This window comes from Corylus avellana, chromosome 5 (genome assembly GCF_965113065.1).
Source record: "Corylus avellana chromosome 5, dhCorAvel1.hap1.2, whole genome shotgun sequence".
Taxonomy (NCBI): domain Eukaryota; kingdom Viridiplantae; phylum Streptophyta; class Magnoliopsida; order Fagales; family Betulaceae; genus Corylus; species Corylus avellana.
The window spans coordinates 7,350,132-7,373,620 of record NC_142494.1 but is presented as its reverse complement, the minus strand read 5'-3'; the positions used below and the strand labels follow the sequence as shown (position 1 = coordinate 7,373,620).

General features: G+C 36.8%; 3 protein-coding genes across 3 annotated transcripts; 2 read left to right on the top strand and 1 right to left on the bottom strand.

The window, feature by feature from the left end:
- Nucleotides 1–2,506, top strand: LOC132181741 (proton pump-interactor BIP103-like). The gene is made up of 8 exons (XM_088516709.1): nucleotides 1–198; nucleotides 314–505; nucleotides 811–939; nucleotides 1,098–1,286; nucleotides 1,399–1,474; nucleotides 1,508–1,605; nucleotides 2,236–2,334; nucleotides 2,411–2,506. The coding sequence occupies exons 1-8, from the start codon at nucleotides 1–3 to the stop codon at nucleotides 2,504–2,506; spliced, it is 1,077 nt and encodes a 358-aa protein (XP_088372835.1).
- A 10,059-nt stretch (nucleotides 2,507–12,565) lies between these two features.
- LOC132183326 (transcription factor bHLH162) lies at nucleotides 12,566–13,557 on the bottom strand. Its single transcript, XM_059596738.1, has 3 exons — nucleotides 13,384–13,557; nucleotides 12,945–13,289; nucleotides 12,566–12,836 (listed from the first exon to the last, which is right to left on the bottom strand). Exons 1-3 carry the CDS (start codon nucleotides 13,549–13,551, stop codon nucleotides 12,690–12,692), a joined length of 660 nt encoding a protein of 219 aa, XP_059452721.1. The 5' UTR covers nucleotides 13,552–13,557; the 3' UTR covers nucleotides 12,566–12,689.
- A 2,376-nt stretch (nucleotides 13,558–15,933) lies between these two features.
- On the top strand, nucleotides 15,934–21,599 carry LOC132189616 (uncharacterized). Its single transcript, XM_088516708.1, has 3 exons — nucleotides 15,934–17,248; nucleotides 17,455–19,835; nucleotides 20,124–21,599. The coding sequence occupies exons 1-3, from the start codon at nucleotides 15,934–15,936 to the stop codon at nucleotides 21,597–21,599; spliced, it is 5,172 nt and encodes a 1,723-aa protein (XP_088372834.1).
- The last annotated feature ends 1,890 nt before the right edge of the window (nucleotides 21,600–23,489 follow it).

The following is a 23,489-nucleotide window of genomic DNA, read 5'->3' as shown; positions in this document are numbered from 1 at the left end:
ATGGAGGAACAAAACCAGGAGCCACTAAGGATTAATGTTGTTGAAGAAGGGCATGCTAATACCATGAAAGTCCATCGATTCTATTTCGTTAAATTATGGTCATCAAATTTGGAAGTTAGAATCGAAGAGGCCAAAAACCTGATGGAAAAGATGAGGCAAGAGCAGCTTGAAATCTCCAGAAACATAAAAGAGAGAAAGGTATGTTAGATACCATCTTATATAATCCTTGAAAATATTGGATTTAATTCCAATTCAAAGAAGAAGTTAAATGATGTAAGAGAATGTTAATTATTTTGCTGAACTTTGTCAACAGGCTGATCAGGATCGGCTGGTTTCTAGGCTTAACTATCGAGATAATAATAATGGATTCGGAAACAGTGTGGACTGGGGGGGGAAGCACTTGAATTTTCATAAACTAACTCTGGAAAAGCTGTGTTTTGCAAATAATGCATACCGGGGGAGGGCTAGCAAATCATGCTCTTCAAAGCGAGTGCTTGATATTAATGTAAGAATTAATGAATTACCAAAATGAATTAATATATATTTTATTTTTAGTTTTCTGATTTTCTTCTTTTCCAAAAGAAGGGAGAATTTGATGATGATCTTCTGCAACAAGCCCTAGACAAGCTGTATTCTGAAAAGCAATCATACCGGGGAAGATCACGTAATTCATGCTCATCATTACAAGACCTTGACAAGAATGTAAGAATTAATGATCAACATTATATATTTATTCGATATTTTTTTATTTTCATCTTGTCTAGTGTATATATTCAAGCACTATATATATGTTGACATTAATTTATACAGAAGTTGCATTTCCGGATGCTACATGGAAGAAACACTTTGTCCGAGGAAAAGAAGCTCTTAAAAGACATCAATGCAAGAAACCAGAAAGCCCCCAGTTCATGTTTCTCATTAGATGAGCTTGATGATGCTGTAAGATTCAACATATATATATATATATATATATATATATATATATATATATATATATATATATATATGTGTGAAATATTAAATTTTCTCAAGTGAATTCTTTTGTCTTGTAACCTTAAATTGATCATCTTTCCTATTTCTATTCTTTTGTTTTGCAGATATGGGGGTTTCATCGCCGTGAAAGGTGGGATTGGATGTTTAATAATAAAGATGGGGATCAAGAGCGGATCATAAAAGAAAAAAATCAGCTTACATGTTTAAAAGAGAAAGCTATTGCCACAGCTGCAGTCAAAGGAAAGCTTTGGACCTCTTTGGGTTCAAAACAAGCCATACAAGACAAAATTAAAGTAAATAAAATATATACTCCTCCTATAAACCTCAACTTGAATTTAAAAAAAAAAAAAAAAAAAAAAAATGTAAAAATTAAAAATTAACCAAGTTTCCTGTACGTTATTGCAGCTTTTAGTTACTGAATTAGATGGAGAAATGAAAGAAACATCCTCAAGAAGGACCATTCTTCAACTGATTAAGCGGCGTGATCAGAGAGAATTGAAGAAAATAAGAGAAGATATAAAATCTCTGCAGAAGCAATTAGAAGTTGCACGCCACAGAAAGAATGAAATGTTCGAATGCATTCTTCAACGGAGTAAACTGCTTGATGAGGAGGTATTTTAATTTAGTTTTAACTGGTTTAATTTATAGATTTTTTTTTTTTTTTTTTTTTTTTTGGTTTGGGTAAAATGTAAGTTGTAGTTAATTTGTGTACGACATCATTATCTCTTCAACATTTCTCTTCATGCGCCTCTTGTTAGAATATATTGTTAATTACGAACTTAAGTTTGTAATTGGATAAATAAGGTTGTAAGGGAATTTAAACCTTAGATTCTAAGAGAATCTTTCAAACACAAGATTTGAGATTAATTATTCATTACATATTACATAAGAGAGTTAGGGCTGAGTAAACCGCTCTTATTGAAATATTATCATAACCCTAATGCGATTAGGGTTAGTCGACTTATACTAACATAATATAAATCTAATACATAAAACTAATACGACTACCCTAATATGGAAATGCTTGTAGCATATATATACTTGATTACCCTACATTTTTTGATTTAATAAATTTTTGATTATATTACATTATATATCCTAAATAAAGAAAGTGGATTAGAGTATATTACTCAAAATAAAATAACACATATATATTGTATTATCTTAATGTATTACAGACGAGTAATTCTCTTTTACACATTACTATATATGCTCTCTGATTAGTCTTCTTCATGATTTCAGAGTTCCTGCAACTACCAATACCGGTCGCTCTTACAAAATGCCAGAAAACTTGCTCAAAAGAAAGATGTAGCAACCCTTGAGGAATTGTCTCAAGAACAGGTTTGATCAATTGCTTTTGACTCCCTATATACCCTTTTAAAGTCTTCCTTTTTAGAACTTGTGTTTCCATGATTAGGTTGAAAAATTCTTTTCCCAATGGAACAACAATAAAGCTTTTAGAGAAGAATATGAAAAAAGATTGGGCATGCATGGCTTGACTGCCGATGATTGAGCGAGGATTGATGGATGAGGCACTCCGACAAACATCACATTAGAGGCAATAACTACGTACTACAGTTTGTCAAATTGAGATCTCCTAAAATTCTTTTTAAATTTAAGATTATTAAATTTATAAATTTTAGCCATCTAAACATTTAAAGTAAGTCATATTTTAAAATTTGATAAGGAAGCTACTCTTACCCATATCATTAAATGAGGAAGTTAGTCTCATCCATTGCATTAAATTTTAAAATATGACTTATTTTAAATGTTTAAATGAAATAGATGGTTGAGATTTATAAATTTGAGAATTACAAATTTAAAAGGATTTTGTTAGGATTTAATTGGTGAGATTAAACCTGAGGTTGCGGCTATGGCGGCTTGGCTAAGAAGAAGAAAGGAAGAAGATGTTGTAGGGTTGAAAGTGGCTTGCGTGAGAAAAGAGAGGTCTAGAAAATATCAAGCAGGTTGGACACGTGGCATAAGAGGTGTGGTTCAATAGGAAAGCTGGAGAGCATTATTCTTGTGGGCTGCAAATTGGGCTATTACAGTGGGCTTCAATATGTTAGAATTGTTAATCAGTTGGGCTTCAACTGATGGGCTGTTAATAATTGGGCTTCAATTATTGGGGTTGTTAGTCTGTTAGATTATTGTTTAGCAGTTAGTGAATGGTTGAGGATGATTGCACGTGTAAAGGCAATAAGCTCAACTGAGATTTTCAGGAAATTAGCGTGTGCTTTGTTTGTATTCTGTAACCCGGAGATACATTGAGGTCTCGAAAGCTAAATAATAGTACCCTTGGATTCATCCAACTCATTCTCCCATCATCCATTTCTCTCTCTTATCCTTCCATCCCTTTCATTCACATATATATCATCTTCTAAATACAGAGAAAATATAAAGAAGCAGGAAATTCTTTATAAAATTTTAAGGAATCTCAATTCCAGTTTATCTTAGGATGTTATAAACTGTTGGGAGAAACAACAATACACAAACTCTCTTTTTGTGTAAATCTATAGGAAATTATAAAATAGAGCAATATATATGCGGAAAATATATATCTAAACACCACAAGCACAAGACACACGGATTTTTCAATGTGAGAAGGAAAAACCACGGATTTGTAGTCCACTCAAACAATTTCACTATCAACAATAACGGAAATACATGAGTCTTCTCTAGTCTCAACAAGAGACATACAATCAGCAGCTATCCTTCAAGAAATACAATTTATTGGCACAAATCAATTTCTACAAGAAATAGAGAAAGATCTCACCCAAGCAAAGGTACTGTTCACGGGCTCAAAAACCAATACAGAATGTCGGAATCCAATCTCTACTGTTCACAATGAAGAGTCACGTGTCATGAACATCCATGCAAAATTTTAGCTTAATCAGACCACAAACGCTTGTCAATCGGAACTATAGAACAAGGCTGGACGGAATTTCCAGATTCTGGTTTTTTGAAGCTCTTTCTCTCTTTCTCTGGCGGCTGCTTGTACCCTCTTTTTTTTTTTTTTTTTTTTTTTTTGCAACAACAAAGAATATCAAGTTTAGCAAAGCCTATCCCAAATGGGCATCTCCATATGGGTTTAATAAAAACACACATGGGCTACAGAAGTTTGGGCCATCCTTCACTTAAGAGTGAAACCCAATCCAACAAATCTCCCCCTTCCTGACTAGGTGGAGGGATTTGCCATCCCGGCGATCGAGCAACAAGTCTCAAGCTTCTCCCTTGCTAGAGCATTCGTTAACATATAAGAGCCATTATCATTAGTGTGAATTTTCTCAAGTGCTAGCAACTTGCCATTAAGAGTTTCTCTTACCCAATGGTACCTTCATCGATGTGTTTCGATCTCGAATGAAATGAAGAGTTCTTAGCAAGGTGAATAGTACTTTGATTATCACAAAACAACACATATTGCTGTTGCTTGAAACCAAACTCCCTCAAAAACTTTTTCATCCATAGCAACTCTTTACAAGCTTTTGTTACTGCAATCAACTCTGCTTCAGTTGTAGAAAATGCAATACACTTTTGTAACCTCAACTGTCAAGAAACAGTCCCTCCTGAGAAAGTGATCAAATAACCCGAAGTAGACTTACGGGTATCCACATCTCCTGCCATATTAGAATTTGTATAGCCAACCAACATTGGTTTGCCACTCCCAAAGCTAAGACTCAACTTGGAAGTGCCTTACAGATATCTTATAATCCACTTTATCGCATTCCAATGTTCTCTTCCCGGATCTGAAAGAAATCAGCTAACAACACCAACTGCAGGGGCTATGCCTGGCCTCGTACAAACCATTGCATACATCAAGCTTCCTACTGCTGAGGCATATGGGATTCTTTTCATATCTTCCTTTTTGTGCTCAACTTAAAGTATGTAACAAAAGGAGAGCTAACCTTTTTAGCCTTGTTCATGTTGAACCTCTCAAGCACATTCTCAATGTATTGCTCCTGTGATATAAACAGCTTATCATTTCTGCATCTATGAATACGAACCCCAGGAATCTACTTAGCTAGCCCCAAGTCCTTCATTGCAAAGGACTGACTTAACTACTTCTTCAACCTGTCAATTCTAAAAGAATTCATGCCAACAATCAACATATCATCAACATAAAGCAATAGGATAATAAAATCATCATCAGAAAATTTTTACACAAAAACACAGTGATCAGAAGTAGTCTTCCTGTAGCCTTGCTCCTCCATAACAGACTCAAACTTCTTATACCATTGCCTGGGTGCCTGCTTCAAACCATAGAGGCTTTTCTTAAGCTGACACACATAGTCCTCTTTTCCTTTCACTATGAAACCCTCTGGCTGCTCCATATAAATCTCCTCCTCCAAATCACCATGAAGGAAGGCAATTTTCACATCCATCTATTCAATCTCTAAGTCTAGGCTAGCTGCTAAACCAAGAACAACGCGAATGGATGACATCTTTACAACATGAGAGAAAATCTCATAAAAGTCAATACCTTTTCTCTGCTTGAATCCCTTGACAACTAGTCTAGCTTTGTACTGTGGTTGTGAAGTGTATTCTTCCTGGTTCACCCTGTAAATTTACCTGTTCATCAAAGCTCTCTTGCCTTTAGGCAACTTCACCAACTCAAAAGTGTGATTGTCTTGCAATGACTTAATCTCATCTTGCATAGCATCAACCCACTCTAACTTATGTTCATCTTCCATGGCTTTTGCATAACACTCGGGCTCTCCCCCGTTAGTTAGTAACACGAACTCATCTACAGAATACCGAATGGAAGGATATCGGTCTCTGGTAGACCTCTTGAGTGGAACGTCTATTGGTATCTCTAGTATTGGCAACTGATCATGAGTTGCATCCTGTAAAGGAACATCAGTATCACCAGGACCCTGCTGGTCATTTTGAATATCATGTTCAACCTGTGCTAGCAAATCTGTCAAATGAGCCAGATCCAAGTCAATCAAACCATCACTGTAGTAAGGCACTGCCTTTTCTGTCTTCTCAATATCATATATGGTTTGATCTTCCATAAATACAATATCTCGGCTTCTCACTAGTTTCTTCTCAACTAGATCATACAATCTGTAACCAAACTCATCTAGGCTATAGCTTAGGAATATAAACTGCTGGGTCTTTACATCCAGCTTTAACCTCTCATCTTTGGGAATATGCACAAATGTCTTACATCCAAAGACGTGCAAATGATCATAAGAAACATCTCTGCCAGTCCAAAACCTATTTGGTACATTAAACTGAAGAGGGACACATGGTGTGAGATTAAGAACATGTACTGATGTACTTAAAGCCTCCCCCCAAAAGGAGTTTGGTAATTGTGCTTGTGACAGCAAGCACTTTACTCTCTCAACTTGTGTTCTGTTCATCTTTGCAGCTAAGCCATTCAATTGAGGAGTTTTCGAAGGTGTCCTTTGATGCCGAATACCCTGTTGCCTACAATATTCATCAAAAGGACCCAAATACTCTCTTCCATTATCTGTTTTGATGCACCTCAGCTTCTTTCCAGTTTGTCTCTCAGCTAAGGCCTGAAATTGCTTAAACACATCCAATACCTGATCTTTTCTTTTCAAGGTATATACCCACAACTTCTTTGAATGATCATCTATGAAGCTCACAATGTAAAGGCAGCCACTAAGTATACTAGTCTTCATAGGGCCAGAGATATCTGAATGTACAAGATCAAGTATACTTGGCTTTCTTGTGGAGGGGGAACTCTTGCAGGAGACTCCATTTTGCTTCCCCGCCAAACAATGTGTTCACTTTTTCAAAGATGCACTCTTCATCCTAGATAGAATATTCTTCTTGGCCAATATTGCCAAGCCTTTCTCACTCATGTGGGCAAGTCTCTTATGCCACAACTCTACTGAAGACTCATCATCCATTGCATTAATAATGTCTTTGGAGAGTTTTGCCTGTAGCATGTACAAGTAGAAAACTTCTAGGCTTGAGCAACATACATAGCACCTTTAGTGAGCTTCCACTAACCATTACGAAAGGTGTTGCAATACCCATCATCATCAAGTTTACCTACAGAAATTAAGTTCAAACGGATGTCAGGAATATGCTTCACATCACTCAGAACTAACTTCATGCCATTACTCATCTCCAAGCACACATCTCCAATACCAACAATTTTGGCCAAGCCATCATTTTCCATCTTTATTGTCCCAAAGTCACTGGCAGTATAGGACGTGAAGAAATCCTGTTGAGATGTAACATGAATTGAGGTGCCACTATCAATCACCCAGCTGGTCTCAAGGCATGCAAAATTAATGACATCATCATCATAAACAATGAAGAAGTCTCTAAAAGTAGTGGTGGCAACTCGATCATCATTCTTGCCATCGTCATTTTTTGTCTCCTTCCCTTTCTCTTTGTTCTCTCTCTTCAATTTTCTGCAATGCTTCATGATGAGCCCTTTCATGCCACAGTGATGACACTCAACATTAGCAAACCGGTTTGACTTGTTTCTATATTTATCTATATTCTTCGAACCTCTACTCTTACTTTTGCCCCTTCTTTCTGTAATCAAAACTTCTAACTGTGAAGAGGACCTTTGTGATTTTCTTCTCATCTCTTCATTCAATACACTACTTTTAGCCAGATCCATATTGATTACACCATTTGGAACTGAGTTATATAATAACATTCTAAATGTCTCCCAAGAGTCCGACAATGTACCAAGTAAACACAACCCCTGAACCTCATCATCAAACTTGATACCCATCCTAGCTAGTTGATTAATAATTCTTTCGAAAGTGTTCAAGTGATCTATTAAGGGAGTTCCATCTTGGTATATCAAATACATCAATTGCTTCATCAGAAACATTTTATTATTTTCAGTCTTACGGGCATACAACTCCTCAAGTTTTTTCCAAAGTGTGCGTGCATGTGTCTCACCATCAATATGATTCAAAACATTATCATCTACCTACTGCCTAAGATATCCACAGACTTGTCTATGCATCAAAGTCCATTCTTCTTCAAATTTATTGTCTGGCTTCTCAACAGCAAAAACAGGTAAATCAAATTGCTTCACATAAAGTAGGTCTTCCATTTTACCTTTCCATATATGATAATTTGATCCATTCAAAGACACATTTCTACTTAGATTAGCCTCCATAATTCAACACAAGATATTTAACAGAATAATAATCACTTAAGTGCACTCGATCATACCTAGCCTTGATACCACTTTGTTGGGTGAAACAAAAATACACAAACTCCCTCTTTGTGTGAATCTATAGGAAACTATAAAATAGAGCAATATATATGCAGAAAATATATATCCAAACACCACAAGCATAAGACACAATTTTTACGTGGAAAACCTTCCTAGTGTGAGAAGAAAAAACCACGGGACCGTAGTCCACTCAAACAATTCCACTATCAACAATAACGAGAATACATGAGTCTTCTCTAGTCTCAACTAGGGGCATACAATTACCAGCTATCCTTCAAGAAATACAATTTCTTGGCACAAATCAACTTCTACAAAAAATAAAAAAAGATCTCACCCAAACAGAGGTTACTATTCATGGGCTCAAAAATCGATACAGAATGCTCAGAATCCAATCTCTACTGTTCACAATGAAGAATCACGTGTCATGAATAGCCTTGCAAAATTTTAGCTCAATCAGACCACAAATGCTTGTCGATCGGAGCAATAGAACAAGGCTAGACGGAATTTCCAGATTCTGGTTTTTTGAAGCCCTTTCCCTCTCTTTCTCTAGGGGCTGCTTGTATCTCTCTTTATTATTATTATTATTATTATTATTATTATTATTATTATTTGCAACAAAAAATGATATTAGGTTTAGCAAACCCTATCTCAAATGGGCCTTTCCATATGGGTTTAATAAAAACCCACATGAGCTATACAAGTTTGGGCCATCATCCACTTAAGAGGGAAACTCAACCCAACATAAACTAGGTTGGTGAAAGTTCCTCAAACCCAGTTTAAAAGAAAACTATGTCCTTTATACTAAGCTAGTTTTAAGCACAGACATCAAGTAGCCAAATCATTTGATTTAATTTGATTTTTTTTTTTTTTTTTTTTTTTTTTTGGGGGGGGGAGTGTAATCTAAATCAGCCCAGTTATGAACAAGTTTTGCTTTTTTTTCTGCATTATGCCAAGGTTCCAAAAGCGTATGGAGTAAATGTGTCCGATGTTGGCTTCATGGAATGTTAAAATTTAAAATTGAAATCAAATTGTTAGGGTTAGGCCTTTTAGAAGCATTGTGTAAGAATATTATATTGTTTCTTACAAATAATTTATACCAGTTTGAAATCAAATTGTTGATTGTGTGAGTGATGGCAAGCTAGCTAGTTAATTAGCAAGAGAAATATGAGTAAATAATCTTGAAATCAAGTTACAATAAGTCGTCAAGTAAGATATATATATATTTTTAATTTATTTCATACATGGATTACTTTATCGAAGACCTTTGATGTCGTTTTTTCTATAGTCGTTTTAGAAAGCACATAAATTTTATCCAAATCGGTTTGGAGGAAATTTTCTTGAACCCACTCTAATAGGTGATAAGTGTCATGCTCACTTTTTTTTTTTTTTAATATTTACCATTATTTATTATCATTCCACTAATCTAGGGACCCAGACATTAAATTTTTAGAAACATAAAAATATTGAATGACATTTGACACTTATTAGAGTAGGTTAAAAAAAATTTCCTCCAAATTAATTTGTATGAAATTTGTGTCCTTTAAAAAAACAAAAAAAAAAAAAAAAGACTAACACCTCATCGCCTAGAAGTCGCTAGAGCTGAAAAACATTGGATTCCAAAGGTAGAGAAATGAGCATCTCGTCATTTAAATTAGTCATCATCCCTACGTAGAAATACATGGCTACCATGAAATTTACAGGCTTTTAGCTTTAATTTATACCCTTATTTTGAAAAAATCATATCTACCTCAAAAAATTCAACGATTCAAATTGCATCGTCTTTATTTATTTATTTATTTTGTAACAACATTGCATCGTCTTTAGAAATTGCATGAATCAGGCTGGACATCATAATCAAAGTCCCACAGATCTTACTGTAATTTTACGCGCATCGTTGCTGGATTCGTCCGAAAATCAGACATTTCAGTTTTCGGTGACTTTTATATCCCCAAAATCCAATCAAGATTGGGCGATCTGCCTACAAAGGAGAATGATTTCTTGCATTCTACCCACCATCTCTTCTCTCTTTACTTCTTTGTTTTATTTTTTATTTATTTATTTTTTGAAAAAATCAAAATGATGAAGTGAAGATACTGGAGAGATGGTGGGTAGAATGAAGTGAAGCTTTCCTCGCCTACAAATCAGCGAAACAGCCTAATACATAACGTTTTCTTGAGAAATGATAAAGAGTGCATGAAACATTGAGTCCCCAGAATGAACTGCCATTAATTAAGGACCTCTGCTTGTTCTTCATCAAGAATGTGAATAATTTCAGTAGGAGACTTTTCCAAATTCAACTTCCTTACCGCTTTCTCCGACACTACATTTTTGCAAATTCCCATATCAATAACAAGTATGCACACTTTTCCTCACATGGTGTAGATTGGAAGATATTGTTGCGCCTCAAATCCTCACCCTTCACGGTGAACATTTGAGGTCACAAACGATCGAAGTATCCACCTACACTACAAAAAAATGATGGCTTAGTGACGTTTGGCTTAGTGTCATTTTACCAAAACGACACTATTAGGCATCGCTTCAGTAGTAAAAGTTTGCACAGTGAACAACACTATTTCTAATTTCAAACCCAATACATAAGCCTTTTACCATGTGTCGCTAAATGAATATTGACCCTTTTTTTTTTTTTTTTTTGGCATAAATAGTCATTATTCACATGTCACTAATTTGTTATTTTTTTTTGTAGTGCTAGCGCTCGAAGTATTAATCGAGCGTTTGAGGTCATGAATGATGGAAGTTTCTACTGAGCATTTGAGGTCACCAACGATTAAAGCTTTCTTAACTTTTTCTCGTGTTATATATGTCTCCAGGAAAATATTTTGGTTTGAGTCCAAGTTTCAAGCGGTTAGTCTAGTAATTTGTTTTTCTTTCTCTCCAAGTTATAAGGGTATTCTTTTAAGTTTTATTTTACTTGGAGAGTATAAAGAAATGCTATATGTATTGTTTTTCATTCAAGTTTTATAAAAGGTTACAAGTCTTACGACTTTGGTTTTTTAGAAGAAAAATTTTATATTTCTAAAATAAATTTAATCACTTAATCAATACTTTAATAAATTATTCGTTATTTTTTTGGTAGATTGGGAATTTTGATAATCTTTGAAAGTTGCTTGTGATTTTGGGTATTATTTGATACTATTTGGGAGTGAGTATTCATTATAATTCTCAAAGTTTGGATAGTTGGTATTGTTCTTCTAGTTTTGCTTTTTCTTTATTTTCTGGTATCAGTTCTGTATCAGAACTTTGGTTGTAATGGCCAATCAAGTTCATGGTCGGCTTTGGCTAGAAACTAAAAGACCAAACTGCAAGCTAGTGTCTTCAAGAACAACTGTCACGGCTTCAACCTTTGAGACATGATGCATCAAATCACATGGAAAAGAGTGATCAAAAAAACAAAACAAGGTGCAAAAATAGAAGAACAAGACCATCTAATTAGATTGTGATCAAGTATTTTAATTAACCCATGGAATTGAGACCTGCTAAGATATAGAAGGTTAGAGAAAGGATAAAATTTATTCAAAGCGGATGAGAAAGGGAAAATTTTAAGGTATATTTGACAATCAGAATCCAATAATTGTCCTAGATTTTACCTTTTTTTGTGTTTGCCCCTTCTGATATATAGAAGCTCCTTTTATATTTTATGTCAGTTAGGATTGTCTCTTACAGATCTAAAATCCATTGCAAATGATCATATGACCTTCAAAATAAAATGTAAACTAGTTTAAATTGTCTATGCTCCTTCAATTCACTATAATTTATTAAAAGCGAATGAAAAAGGGAAACTTTTAAGGTATATATGTTTCTGTGTTATGACAATCAGAATCCAATAATTCTCCAAGATTTTACCATCTTTTGTGTTTTCCCCTTCTGATATATAGAGGCTCCTTTTATATTTTATGTGAGTTAGGATTGTCTCTTATAGAAAATCCATTACAAATTATATGACCTTCAAAATAAAATCTAAACTAGCTCAAATTCTCTCTCTCTCTCTCTCTCTCTCTCTCTCTATATATATATATATATATATATATATATGCTCCTTCACTATAATTTGCTAGGTTGTAATGTTTCTGTATATGTGTAAACGCATGCTTATTTTATTAAGATTTAGCTTTATTTATCAAAGAGGGAAGACAGATTAGATTAACAAATTAACTCCATGTGAGGGATCGAGCTTCTGTATACTCCTAATGAATTATGTAAATATCACAATTATATTTCTTGTAAGTAATTATGAGTTGAGAATTATTCGTAAATCTCATGGAAGTTGTTCAGTTATCTTTCCTGTAAATAGAGTATTATATATATATATATTGTACTACTGGGCTGATAATTTAACTTTGGAATCCAGAAGTAAATAAATAGATCATCTCTTCATTAAAACTAGTCATCATCCGTAGGAATACATGGCTACCATGAAATTTACAGGCTTTTAGCTTTAATTTCTACCTTATTTTGAAAAATCATGAAAATTTCAACGATTCACATTGCTTCGTCTTTAGAAATTCCATGAATCCGGCTGCACATCGTAATCAAAGTCCCACAGATCTGACTGTAATTCTACGTCGCTTGTGGATCCATATATCAGACTCTTCAGCCTTTCAGTGACTTTTGTTACTCCAAAATCTAATGAAGATCCCGCAATCTGCACAAAAAATTGCCCACAACTTTAAATATATGTATGTACATATATATATATATATATATATATAACGTTTTTTCTTTTCTGTTTTTGAGAAATATATAATTATACCTGTGCATGCACTATATGGTAAATTGAGTCCCCAGAAACTGAATAGCTGGCACTAAGGACCTCTGCTTGTTCTTCATGAAGAATGTGAATAATTTCATTGAAGATGAACTGATTATCTTTTCCCGTTGTCAAAACGACCTCAAGAGAGGAACCCATTTCACGAATTTCGATTTGGGGAGCTTTAATTCTGGCTGCTGATGATGTTGCTTCAAAATTTGTGCATGCGTATGATCTTTTTCTCCCCATTAAGCTCTCCTTCTTCTCCTTGAATTTCTTCATCTTTGTCTCTAGACTTTTGATGTGGCTTATTGCCTCATCTATTTGATCCGGCAGTGGCAGTGCCTCCTGAATATATATTATAATTCATCAGTACTTACCTACTTCTTACATTTATATCTACACACACACAGAGAGAGAGAGAGAGAGAGAGAGGGGAGACCTTGGAATTCTGATTTGGGAGGAGAACGTTGAGCTTGGAGTAGAGGATTTTCATTTGATTTCTCCTATTTTTTTCGATGAGCCTTCTTTCTATTTTAGTTGAAGTGGATTGACTTTGCTGATGATTCATGTTTTTCTCAGACAAGTTATTAGCGACAAAGAAAACCATGAAGAAATTGTTATATCTGCTGTCTGGTGAAGAAGGCTTGTCTTCTTGAGGGGTACTATATATACTGTTTCTTTGAGTCTTGAAAGAACAGTGGTCAGACGTCACGCGGGGAAACGTCAGCAGTGTGAGTCATCACTCATTCAGGCGGCCGTCAAGTTGGAAAATTTTATTTTGGCACGTGGAAGTTTTGTCAAATGACTCGGATTCTAGTCTGGTCTCGAGGAAGGAGCACCAGTCTTAATCACTACGTAAGGAACGACACAAGTGGGCCCCAAAACGTGGATTTCTATTGGCAACAATCCCGCGCTGAAATATTGCAGCTTATCCCCAACAGTAACTAATAATTATGAGATGCCTTCCTCATATATATATATATATATATATATATATATATAGTTTTAAAAATTAAAAAATTAAAATTAAAAATTGTCCGATTAGGGATTAACTAGGATTTAAAGTTGATATAATTAATGATTTATGGTGATACAGTTAACCACATACCACAAGTTAAGGGGAAGCGCAAGCTGAAAAGACGAGGTTAAATGAGTCGATAGTTTACCTGTGATTTGTTTCTAATGCCCAAGTTAGTATTGGAGGAGAATTTTCTATAATGATGGTAAGGTAAAGTGATTAAGGCATAAACTTTTTATGGGCACCAGACAACCCCTTTTATCAAGGACAGAGCCAGCTTTAAATTTGGGAGAACTAAGGGTTAAAAATTTTTTTTGGAAGACCAATTGGCTAAAAATACCTTAAAATAATTTTTTTTTTTTTTAACCTTAAAATTTTTTTTTCCTTGTAATTTGGGGGGATGGGGACTGGGCCACTATCGGTCTTCCCCTAAATTTGTCGCTGCCTTTTATTAGCCTAGCTCGTTTCTCACTTGGATCCCATAAACCTGACACGAAGATTCTTTCGTTAGAGAGGGAAAGGCTCATTCTGTGGGGACAAGGACAACCCCAAGTCCGATAGAAGCAAGACCGACAGCCAACCCGATGGCAATAACGGCCTCAAGGTTATGAGCTTTGTGAGCTACCAAGCTGCTCTACCCCGTGACAAAAAGAGAAATGGGGGGCCGGTATAGGCCATGCCCCCCTCCCCAACAATTCACAAAGAAAAAAAAAATATATATATATATATATATATGATAAAAAAATTTAAAAAAAAAAAGGAAAAAGAAAAAAAGAAAAATTGCCTATTGACCCCTATTCACTAAATTTTTTAGCCCTTAACTCTTACTTATAGTAATTTCTGTCTCCGTTTCTGCGTCCGGTACAGCATGAGGAGACTTTTATGAGCCCCCACGAGGCAGTTGGCCGAGCGCGTGCTTTGCTACCCTAGTCCATATGGACCAATTACGTATTTACTTTCTTAGGATAAAAAAATAATAATAAAAAAAAAGTAATGTCAACAAACCATTTCACTGTAGTTCTTACGTCATGGATATGTCAAAAAAAAAAAAAAAAAACAAAAATCTCTTTTAAAAAAATAATAAAATAAATAAATCATATTTGATGAATATGTCATCAATAGTTCATACCATTTTTCTTTGCTCTGGACCAATTCAGGAATTTAACTACTCCCACCTTGTACAGATGTCTCAAGGCAAAAGGTATTAAAAATATGTATTTATTTTTTGAATAATTAAAAATATGCATTTATTAATGCTTAAAATCTTCATCTAGTGTGAGCACAACATAAACCTTGGGCCAACTCAAAAAAATAAATAAATAAATAAATAAAAAATTATCTATTTCCGTTCATTTTTAAAGTTCAATGTTTTTTCTTAAAATTTTTTTTAAAAAAAATCAAGAAATAATTCAAATTCGATGACAAATTATTTCCAAGTCGGGGGACTAATGCAGGATAACTAGATATAATATTTGAAGAATATTTTGGGAATAAGACAAGTACAAGAATGGAAATCAGGCATAATATTTGAAGATATTTCTTTGTCTACAAGAATTTTACCTTGTATCCAATTTTAGGGATATTTTTGTATTTTTATTTCTTTGTTTTTCTCCAATTATTTTGCTTGGAAAGTAGTCAAACTTAGCCTATATATAAAGGCAGGTCTGCACTATTTTGAAATTCAATTTTGATATGTCAATTAAATTTCAGTTTTTCAGATTTATTTTTTTATTTGCTTAATTATTGGGGGGCAACTAAGGTCTCTCAGTCTCTCTCTTTCCTATCTGTTATTTTCTTTTTTTTTTTGGAACTATTATAGGCATATAGCGATTTTTTTTCTCTCTAGGGCTCCCGAAAACCTAGAGGAGAAGCAAATTTTCTTCCACCACAAACTCATCTAGTCTGTGAGTGGGAAGGTTAATCTACGGATCACTCTTGTCTGTATTGGGATTGGAGGCACTATCTAGAGGCATGGCTGAAGAGTTGGAGGCTTTATGGGGAAAATTCTCTTTGACGGAAGAAGAACAAGATGGACTTGAGGTGGCAGAGGAGGATGTGGAAGAGATCACGGCCAAAGGTTCTCATTGTCTGGTAGGAAAGCTTATCTCTAACAGGTTCATTGGGAAGAGAATTATCAGGGCAAAGTTGATAAGAGGTTGGAGGCCGACCGGATCACTGGAATTTAAGGTGCTTGGAGAGAATACGTTTTTGATGGACTTTGAGCATGAATGGGATAAGATTAGAGTTTTGGAGGGTCGTCCATGGATCTTTGAAGGTCAGCTTTTTTCGGTGGCCGAATATGATGGTGTAACGCCGCCAAGTGAGATGAATTTTGACACGGCGGCATTTTGGGTTCGTATGTATAAGCTACCACTGTCGTGTATGGGAAGAGAGATGGGGTTTAAACTGGGTGCAATTATCGGAGTTGTGGAAGATGTCGACACAGATGATGATGGCATTGGATGGGGCGAATTTCTCCGTGTGAAAGTCCAAGTGAACGTCTTAAAGCCGTTGCCGAGAGGGAGAATCCTTAAACTGAAAAATAAAACTTTGTGGATCCCTTTCCAATATGAAAAGGTACCCAAGTTTTGTTTTCATTGTGGGGTTATCCGCCATGGAGTTGGGGGATGCGTGAATGAGGAACTACGTTGGAAACATGGAAAACCAAAGGAACCGGAGTATGGGCCGTGGTTGCGAGCAGGCTCGCCCAAAAGACGTTCGGAGAATAGAAGGGGCAACTATGGCGAGGATGAGTTTTTCCATGAAGAGGACAGCTTTCATGGCTCTGCATCGGAGTCACGGCCAGCTACTTTCCGGCCGGCGAGAGTCTCAACCTCGGACAGTAACGGACGCCAGAAAAGGAAGGAAACACGGAGCGAAGAAGGTGGGATTTCATTAAATTCCGCTAATTTTCCTGGCGATGTAGCTGGTGTATTCCCTGGTGGGCAGCGTGATCACTTAATGCAAGATATTCCAGAGAAGGAAACGCACGGTGATCAAGGGAATTTAAGGAAGGTATCCGTTACTTCTCAATGTGGAAAGAACGTGGGGCAAAAGGGAGAGAATTGCGGAGACAAGATGCGCTTGAATGAGACAAGCAGACAAGCTGAGAAAGGAATGCTGGCCACGGATGGAAATTATGGTCTTAAAACCCATCAGGCCACGTCAGAAGGCTTTTATGGGGATGCAGTTTCTTCACCAACAAAGGAGAATATTGGGCCTTATTCTCACGTGGGCGGCGACCAGCTCTCACCAAGAGTGGAAAATGGGCTGGTAGGCCCAAGGAGTGTGCCAATTCGCTCATGGAAAAAACGAGCACGAGCGAAACAGGGAGAGGCTACTGAAAGGGCTGACCGGACACCAACCTTGGGGAAAAGGCATGCAGATGACGATGGGAATCCAGAAAAAAAGGAAAAAGAAAAGAAAAAAGGAAAGAAGGTTATGGAAGGGGAACGAAATGCTGAATTTATGATGGCGGTGGCTGGTGCTCAGCCCCGCCAAGAGCCATGAGTATACTTAGTTGGAACTGCCGGGGGCTTGGGAACCTCCGGACAGTTCGTGACCTTTGCCGCTTGGTAAAGGAAAAGAAACCCAGTTTGGTTTTCCTTATGGAAACCAAACTTACAGCTTCTCGGATGGAACGATTAAAATTTCAGTTGGGATTTGGAAGCGTTTTTGTCGTTGACTGTGTGGGAAAGAGCGGTGGTCTAGCTCTATTTTGGAAGGATGATGGAGTGGTGGAAATCCAAAACTATAGCCGCCGTCACATCAATGCTACAATAAGGAGTGAATATGGGGCTCAACCGTGGACCTTAACTGGATTTTATGGCAATCCCGACGCTTCAAAAAGAAAAGAATCTTGGAATCTCCTCCAGCATCTCCGCTCATTATCATGTAATGAGTGGATGTGTGTGGGGGATTTCAATGAAATTCTCGCAGACTCGGAGAAGGTAGGCGCTAATAAAAGGCCTAGGTGGCAGATAAGGGCGTTCCAACAAGCATTGGAGGCGTGCCAACTCTATGATTTGGGATTTGTGGGTCCAAAGTTCACTTGGAGCAACAAGAGGGAGGAGGGGCATTTCATTATGGAGAGATTGGACAGAGCTATAGCCAATCCAAAGTGGATGCAATCATTTCAGAACTATGAAGTGGAGGTATTGGCAAATCGATCTTCAGACCATGCCCCAATTTTTGTACAATTCCATGTAGCAATGCGTAGCCAAAGGAGAGTAGAAAAGAGGTTTTTTTATGAAGCTGGATGGGGCAAGCAGCCAAGCAATAAAAACTTAATACAATCCGTATGGAGCGTTAACAGCCCAGGGCCCAATCCATGGCAATCATTCTCAATAAAAGTGGAGAAGTGCAAGAGGGTAATTAAACGGTGGCAGATTAAAGAGAAAGGGCAGGTTGACCAGCAAATACAGAAGAAAACGGAGCAGTTAAAGAATTTACAAATGGTGGAGACTCAACCAGAGGGAGAGAAAATTCAGTTGTTGCAGCAAGAGGTGAATGAATTAATTGAAAAGGAAGAGCTGCAGTGGCGACAACGGGCAAAAGAACACTGGCTGAAAAATGGAGATAAAAACACAAAATTTTTTCATGCTAGTGTGAAACAAAGGCGTCAAAAAAATAAAATTCTCCGAATTGAAAATGAAGAGGGGAGTTTATGTTCCACACCTGCGGATATTGTCAAAGCCTTTACGGATTATTTTCGGAATTTATTCTCTACATCTAATCCAAGGGGTCGAAGGGAGTGTCTTGATGGGTTGGAAAGGAGGGTAACTCCAAGCATGAATGAACAGCTAGAGAGGGAGGTCACAAGGGAGGAAATTTGCGGCGCTATTGCTCAAATGGGGGGTCAAAAAGCTCCGGGACCGGATGGTTTGCCTGCCTGTTTTTATCATGACAACTGGCCCACTGTTGGGGAGGAGGTATGTACTCTCGTTAAAAATTTTTTCGAGTCGGGTACATTGAATTATGATGTAAATCTTACCCATATTGCGTTAATTCCAAAAAAGAATAATCCTTCTAAGGTTTCAGAATTTCGACCTATTAGTCTTTGTAACGTGTTATATAAAATTATTTCAAAGACATTGGCTAACAGGTTGAAGGTGATTCTTAATGATATTATTTCTCCCCATCAAAGTGCGTTTATCCCGGGAAGGCTCATCTCGGATAACGTGTTGGCGGCGTATGAAACTATGCATTCTATGCATTCCAGAATGTGGGGGAAAGTAGGATATATGGCCCTTAAATTAGACATGAGCAAGGCGTACGACCGGTTAGAATGGTGTTTTTTGGAGAAGGTCATGAGAAAAATGGGTTTTGGTGAGAAGTGGATTGGCCTTATTATGAAGTGCATTTCTTCGGTGAGGTACTCCATTATCATTAATGGGAATCCAGAAGGTAACATCCAGCCAACTCGGGGTATTCGGCAAGGGGATCCCATCTCCCCATATCTATTTATTTTGTGCGCTGAGGCCCTGAGTACTCAACTATTGCATGCGGAACAAAATGGAAGTCTCCGAGGAGTTCCTACATCACCAAAAGGGCCGCGATTGAATCATCTATTTTTTGCGGACGACAGTCTAATTTTTTGTAAAGCCACTGCACAGGATTGGCAACGACTGTCATTAATCTTGGAAGGGTATGAAGAGGCTTCGGGACAACGGCTGAATAGGGAAAAAACGTCCATCTTTTTCAGTCGGAATACACGAAGGGAGGTTAAAGATCTTATTATTCGATTGGCAGGGGTGCCAGTCACCCAACGGTATGACACATATCTGGGACTTCCAGCTTTAGTGGGAAAGTCTCGAATTAGAGAATTTCAGAGCATCTCAGAGAGAGTCAGGCGACGGGTTACGGATTGGAAGGTGAAGCTCCTCTCACAAGCTGGAAAAGAGATCTTATTAAAAGCCGTAGTTCAAGCTATTCCCACGTATAGCATGAGCATTTTTTTGCTCCCAAAAGCCTTATGTAAAGAGATCAATGGCATTATGCAGAAATTTTGGTGGGGGAATAAGGAGAATGAGAAGAAAATACATTGGATGATTTGGGAAAAAATGGGTCGGGCTAAGTCACAAGGGGGGTTAGGCTTCCGTGACCTCCAGGCTTTCAACAAGGCGCTTCTTGCTAAACAATTGTGGAGATTAATAACTCAGCCAGACAGCTTGGCTTCCAAAATTCTAAAGGCCAAGTATTTCCCACATGGTACCCTTAAGGAGGCCAAAGTGGGAAGTAGACCGTCCTTGGCTTGGAGAAGCATACTTGCGGCTAAGGATTTATTTTTTGCAGGTTTAATTTGGCGTATTGGGAATGGAGAATCAGTGTCAATTTGGGGAGACAAATGGATTCCAACTCCATCTTCTTATTCTATTCAATCTCCTTGCCAAATCCTCTCAAGAGAAGCAAAGGTGTGTGAATTGATTGAACCGTCATCTTCAAGGTGGAATATTCCTCTGATCAAGGAAATATTTTGGGAAGAAGAAGCGGAATTAATTTGTGGACTGCCACTGAGTAGATATAACAAGCATGACAGATTAATTTGGAAGTTCACAAGCTCTGGAGAATTTTCGGTGAGAAGTGCATACTATTTGGAGCTTGATAGAAAGACAGAAAATTGTGGTGGAGGCTCAAATCAATCGAGGCTCAAAAATATTTGGAAGACTATATGGGATTTGAGGGTGCCTAATGCTACGAAGATGTTCATATGGAGGGCATGTAATAATATTCTCCCCACAAAAGTAAACCTTAAAGCTAGAAGGGTGTTGGAGGATGCTACGTGTATATTTTGCACTAGAGCAAGTGAGACAGTTTCCCATGCACTTTGGGTCTGCCCAGCAGCGCAGGACGTATGGAGTACCAGCCGCAGGTCACTGCAGAAATGTGCTTGTATGGAGGACGATTTTTTGGAAATCTTTGAGTTTTTGTCTTGCAGGTGTACCACGGAAGAGATGGGAATATTTGCTTGTACTGCTCGGGATATATGGAAGAGAAGAAATGAAGTCATACATGGTGGGCTTTTCAAGCACCCAAAGGCGTTGGCACAAGAGGCAGAGACACAATGGCAGCTATGGGAAAAATCTGTTGAGCAGCAGGAGGACCAAGCCGAGACAGCACCCAACGAGCCTGCTCCTCTCCTGCGGTGGACAGCGCCAGCTTTTGACACATACAAGGCCAACTGGGATGTGTCGGTGAAACCAGTTTCCAGGCGGTATGGTGTGGGCATCATCGTTCGGGACTACATGGGCCAAGTGTGTGCAGCCGCATGTTTTGCCTTCGAAGGACGTCCGGACCCTACAGTGGCGGAGGCGATGGGGGCTCTTTGCGCCGTGGAATTTTGTCGAGCTTTGGGCCTCCACAATATTATGTTGGAAGGTGATTCCAAATCAGTGGTCCAAGCAATTAGAGAAGGGGCAAGTTGGTGTAATTTTGGCCAAATTATTGAAGATATCCATGCTATTTTGCCGGGTTTTAGGAGCTGGAGAACGGAACATGTACGCCGTGCCGCAAACGAAGCAGCTCATGGATTGGCAAGGGCAGCTGAAATTACGGGGGTTGATAAAATTTGGATGGAAGAAGTCCCGGAGGTTGTTCATGATATAGTTGTTTTAGAGCAATCTGCTCTTATTGTTTAGAGCTTTTTTTAGCTCTTGGTATTTAGAGCTTTATGCTCTAGATGTTGTATTTCCCCAGATAATTTTTTGAATGAGATGAGTCCTTTATTCAAAAAAAAAAAAAAAAAAAATCCTCAATTCTCAATTTTTACTACAATCATATGATGACAAAACAAACTTAATTCTGTCAGCGTCACTCTTTGGGCAAAACAAAAACTTACTAGACATTTTTCACAAAAACAAAAAAAGTAATTTACAAATCCAAAGGATAGTTGCTGATCGAAAATCCTAGATCTTGATGATTTAAGGTCAACTTTATTTATTCATCTAAAATTCTACCAAACTTTTACATCTAGAGTTTCAACTTAATTCATGTATTTTATGTGAAAAAATTAAAGTCATAAACTTGTGTGTTAAAAGTTATACTTATCTACTTGAAGTTTCACATACTGAATACTTTTTCAACTTCTTATTCTTAGAATTTTTATGTGTAAATCACGTGTCAAAGAAAGAAAGAAAAACTTTCTCTCTTTTCTTCTAGACAACATCAAGAAAAACTTTAAGAGGAGGAAAGATCTAGATCTAGATTTTCTCTCTTCCCACTTTATGGTAACTCGGTGTCTTTTCTGTAAGCTTCATAGGTCTCTGTTTCTCGCGAATTGCTTTAAATCTAGTTTGTAGATCTAGATCTAGATCCAGATCTAGTCTCTTTAAGCTTAGATCTGATCGTCTTCTTTGGCCAAAAAGTGTCTTCCGAAGGGATGTCTACGATATCGTGCTCTTCCGCTGCTACTTGTAGAGTTTTTTATTTTGTTTTTTGTTTTTTGTTTTTTATTTTGTTTATCCTGGCCTTCGGGTTGAGGATGAATTTGTTGTCCTGGCCTTCCATTTGAGGATGAAGTAGATTGGTATGGGGGCTTAATCTCACGGCCGGATTTTTAATTTCTAGTTGTTTTTTTTTTTTTTTTTTTTTTGTATTTGGGCTACCCATGTCCTAAATCTAGTATGCACAAAGCAGATTTGTTCCTTAAATGTAATTGCACATGGGTTAGTGGGTTAGCGAAAGCTTAAAGTCATTCTTATGACTTTGTAACTTTCATAACTTTTGGCTATGATTTTTAAGAGTTGTATGCTCTATGGCGTAAGAGTTTTATGCTCATGAAATTTCATCAATAGAAGTTCTATATTTCTTCCAAAAAAAAAAAAAAAAACTAGAAAATATAGTAGTAATCTCATTACCATTCCAATATACGAAACTGATCTTGAACCAAAAGTAAATACAATTACACTCAGGTAAATAAAGTAAAAAATCTTATAATCCAAACTCAATCAAATTACCTAAAATAAAATGTTATTTCCCTAACTAAATTTTAAACAGCAACACTTTATCCCTTTCTTAAAAAAAAAATAAATAATAAACTCTAGAGGAAATGATTTTGCTTGAATTATGAGTTACAAGATTTTTAATAATAGAGATATCCTCAAAGTGGGTGTAACATTCACAACAACCAAAAGAACCACCATAAATATCACTTAAATCTCCAAAGATCAATCCGCCACTAAAACTGTAAGTTTATATGCCAAGTCATTTTAGAATTCTTCACCTACTGTGTTTCTTGAATTTTCTCCGTACGTAAGGAAGGAAAAAGACATCCTAGCTAACTACAAATGAAGCGATCAAGCACGAGACGATCCAGACAAAGCAGTCTTTTTTCTATAGGATTACTAGGTTACGTAAACACTTCAAAAATCTCAGTCACCATCCATAGATATATGTCTAAAAATAAATAAAAAAAATTATATATATATATATATATATATATATATATATATATATATGAAAAAATTACAGTTTACCCCCTAAAGTTGACAGTGTTTTTCAATTCGAACACTAAAGTTTCAATTTTTGCA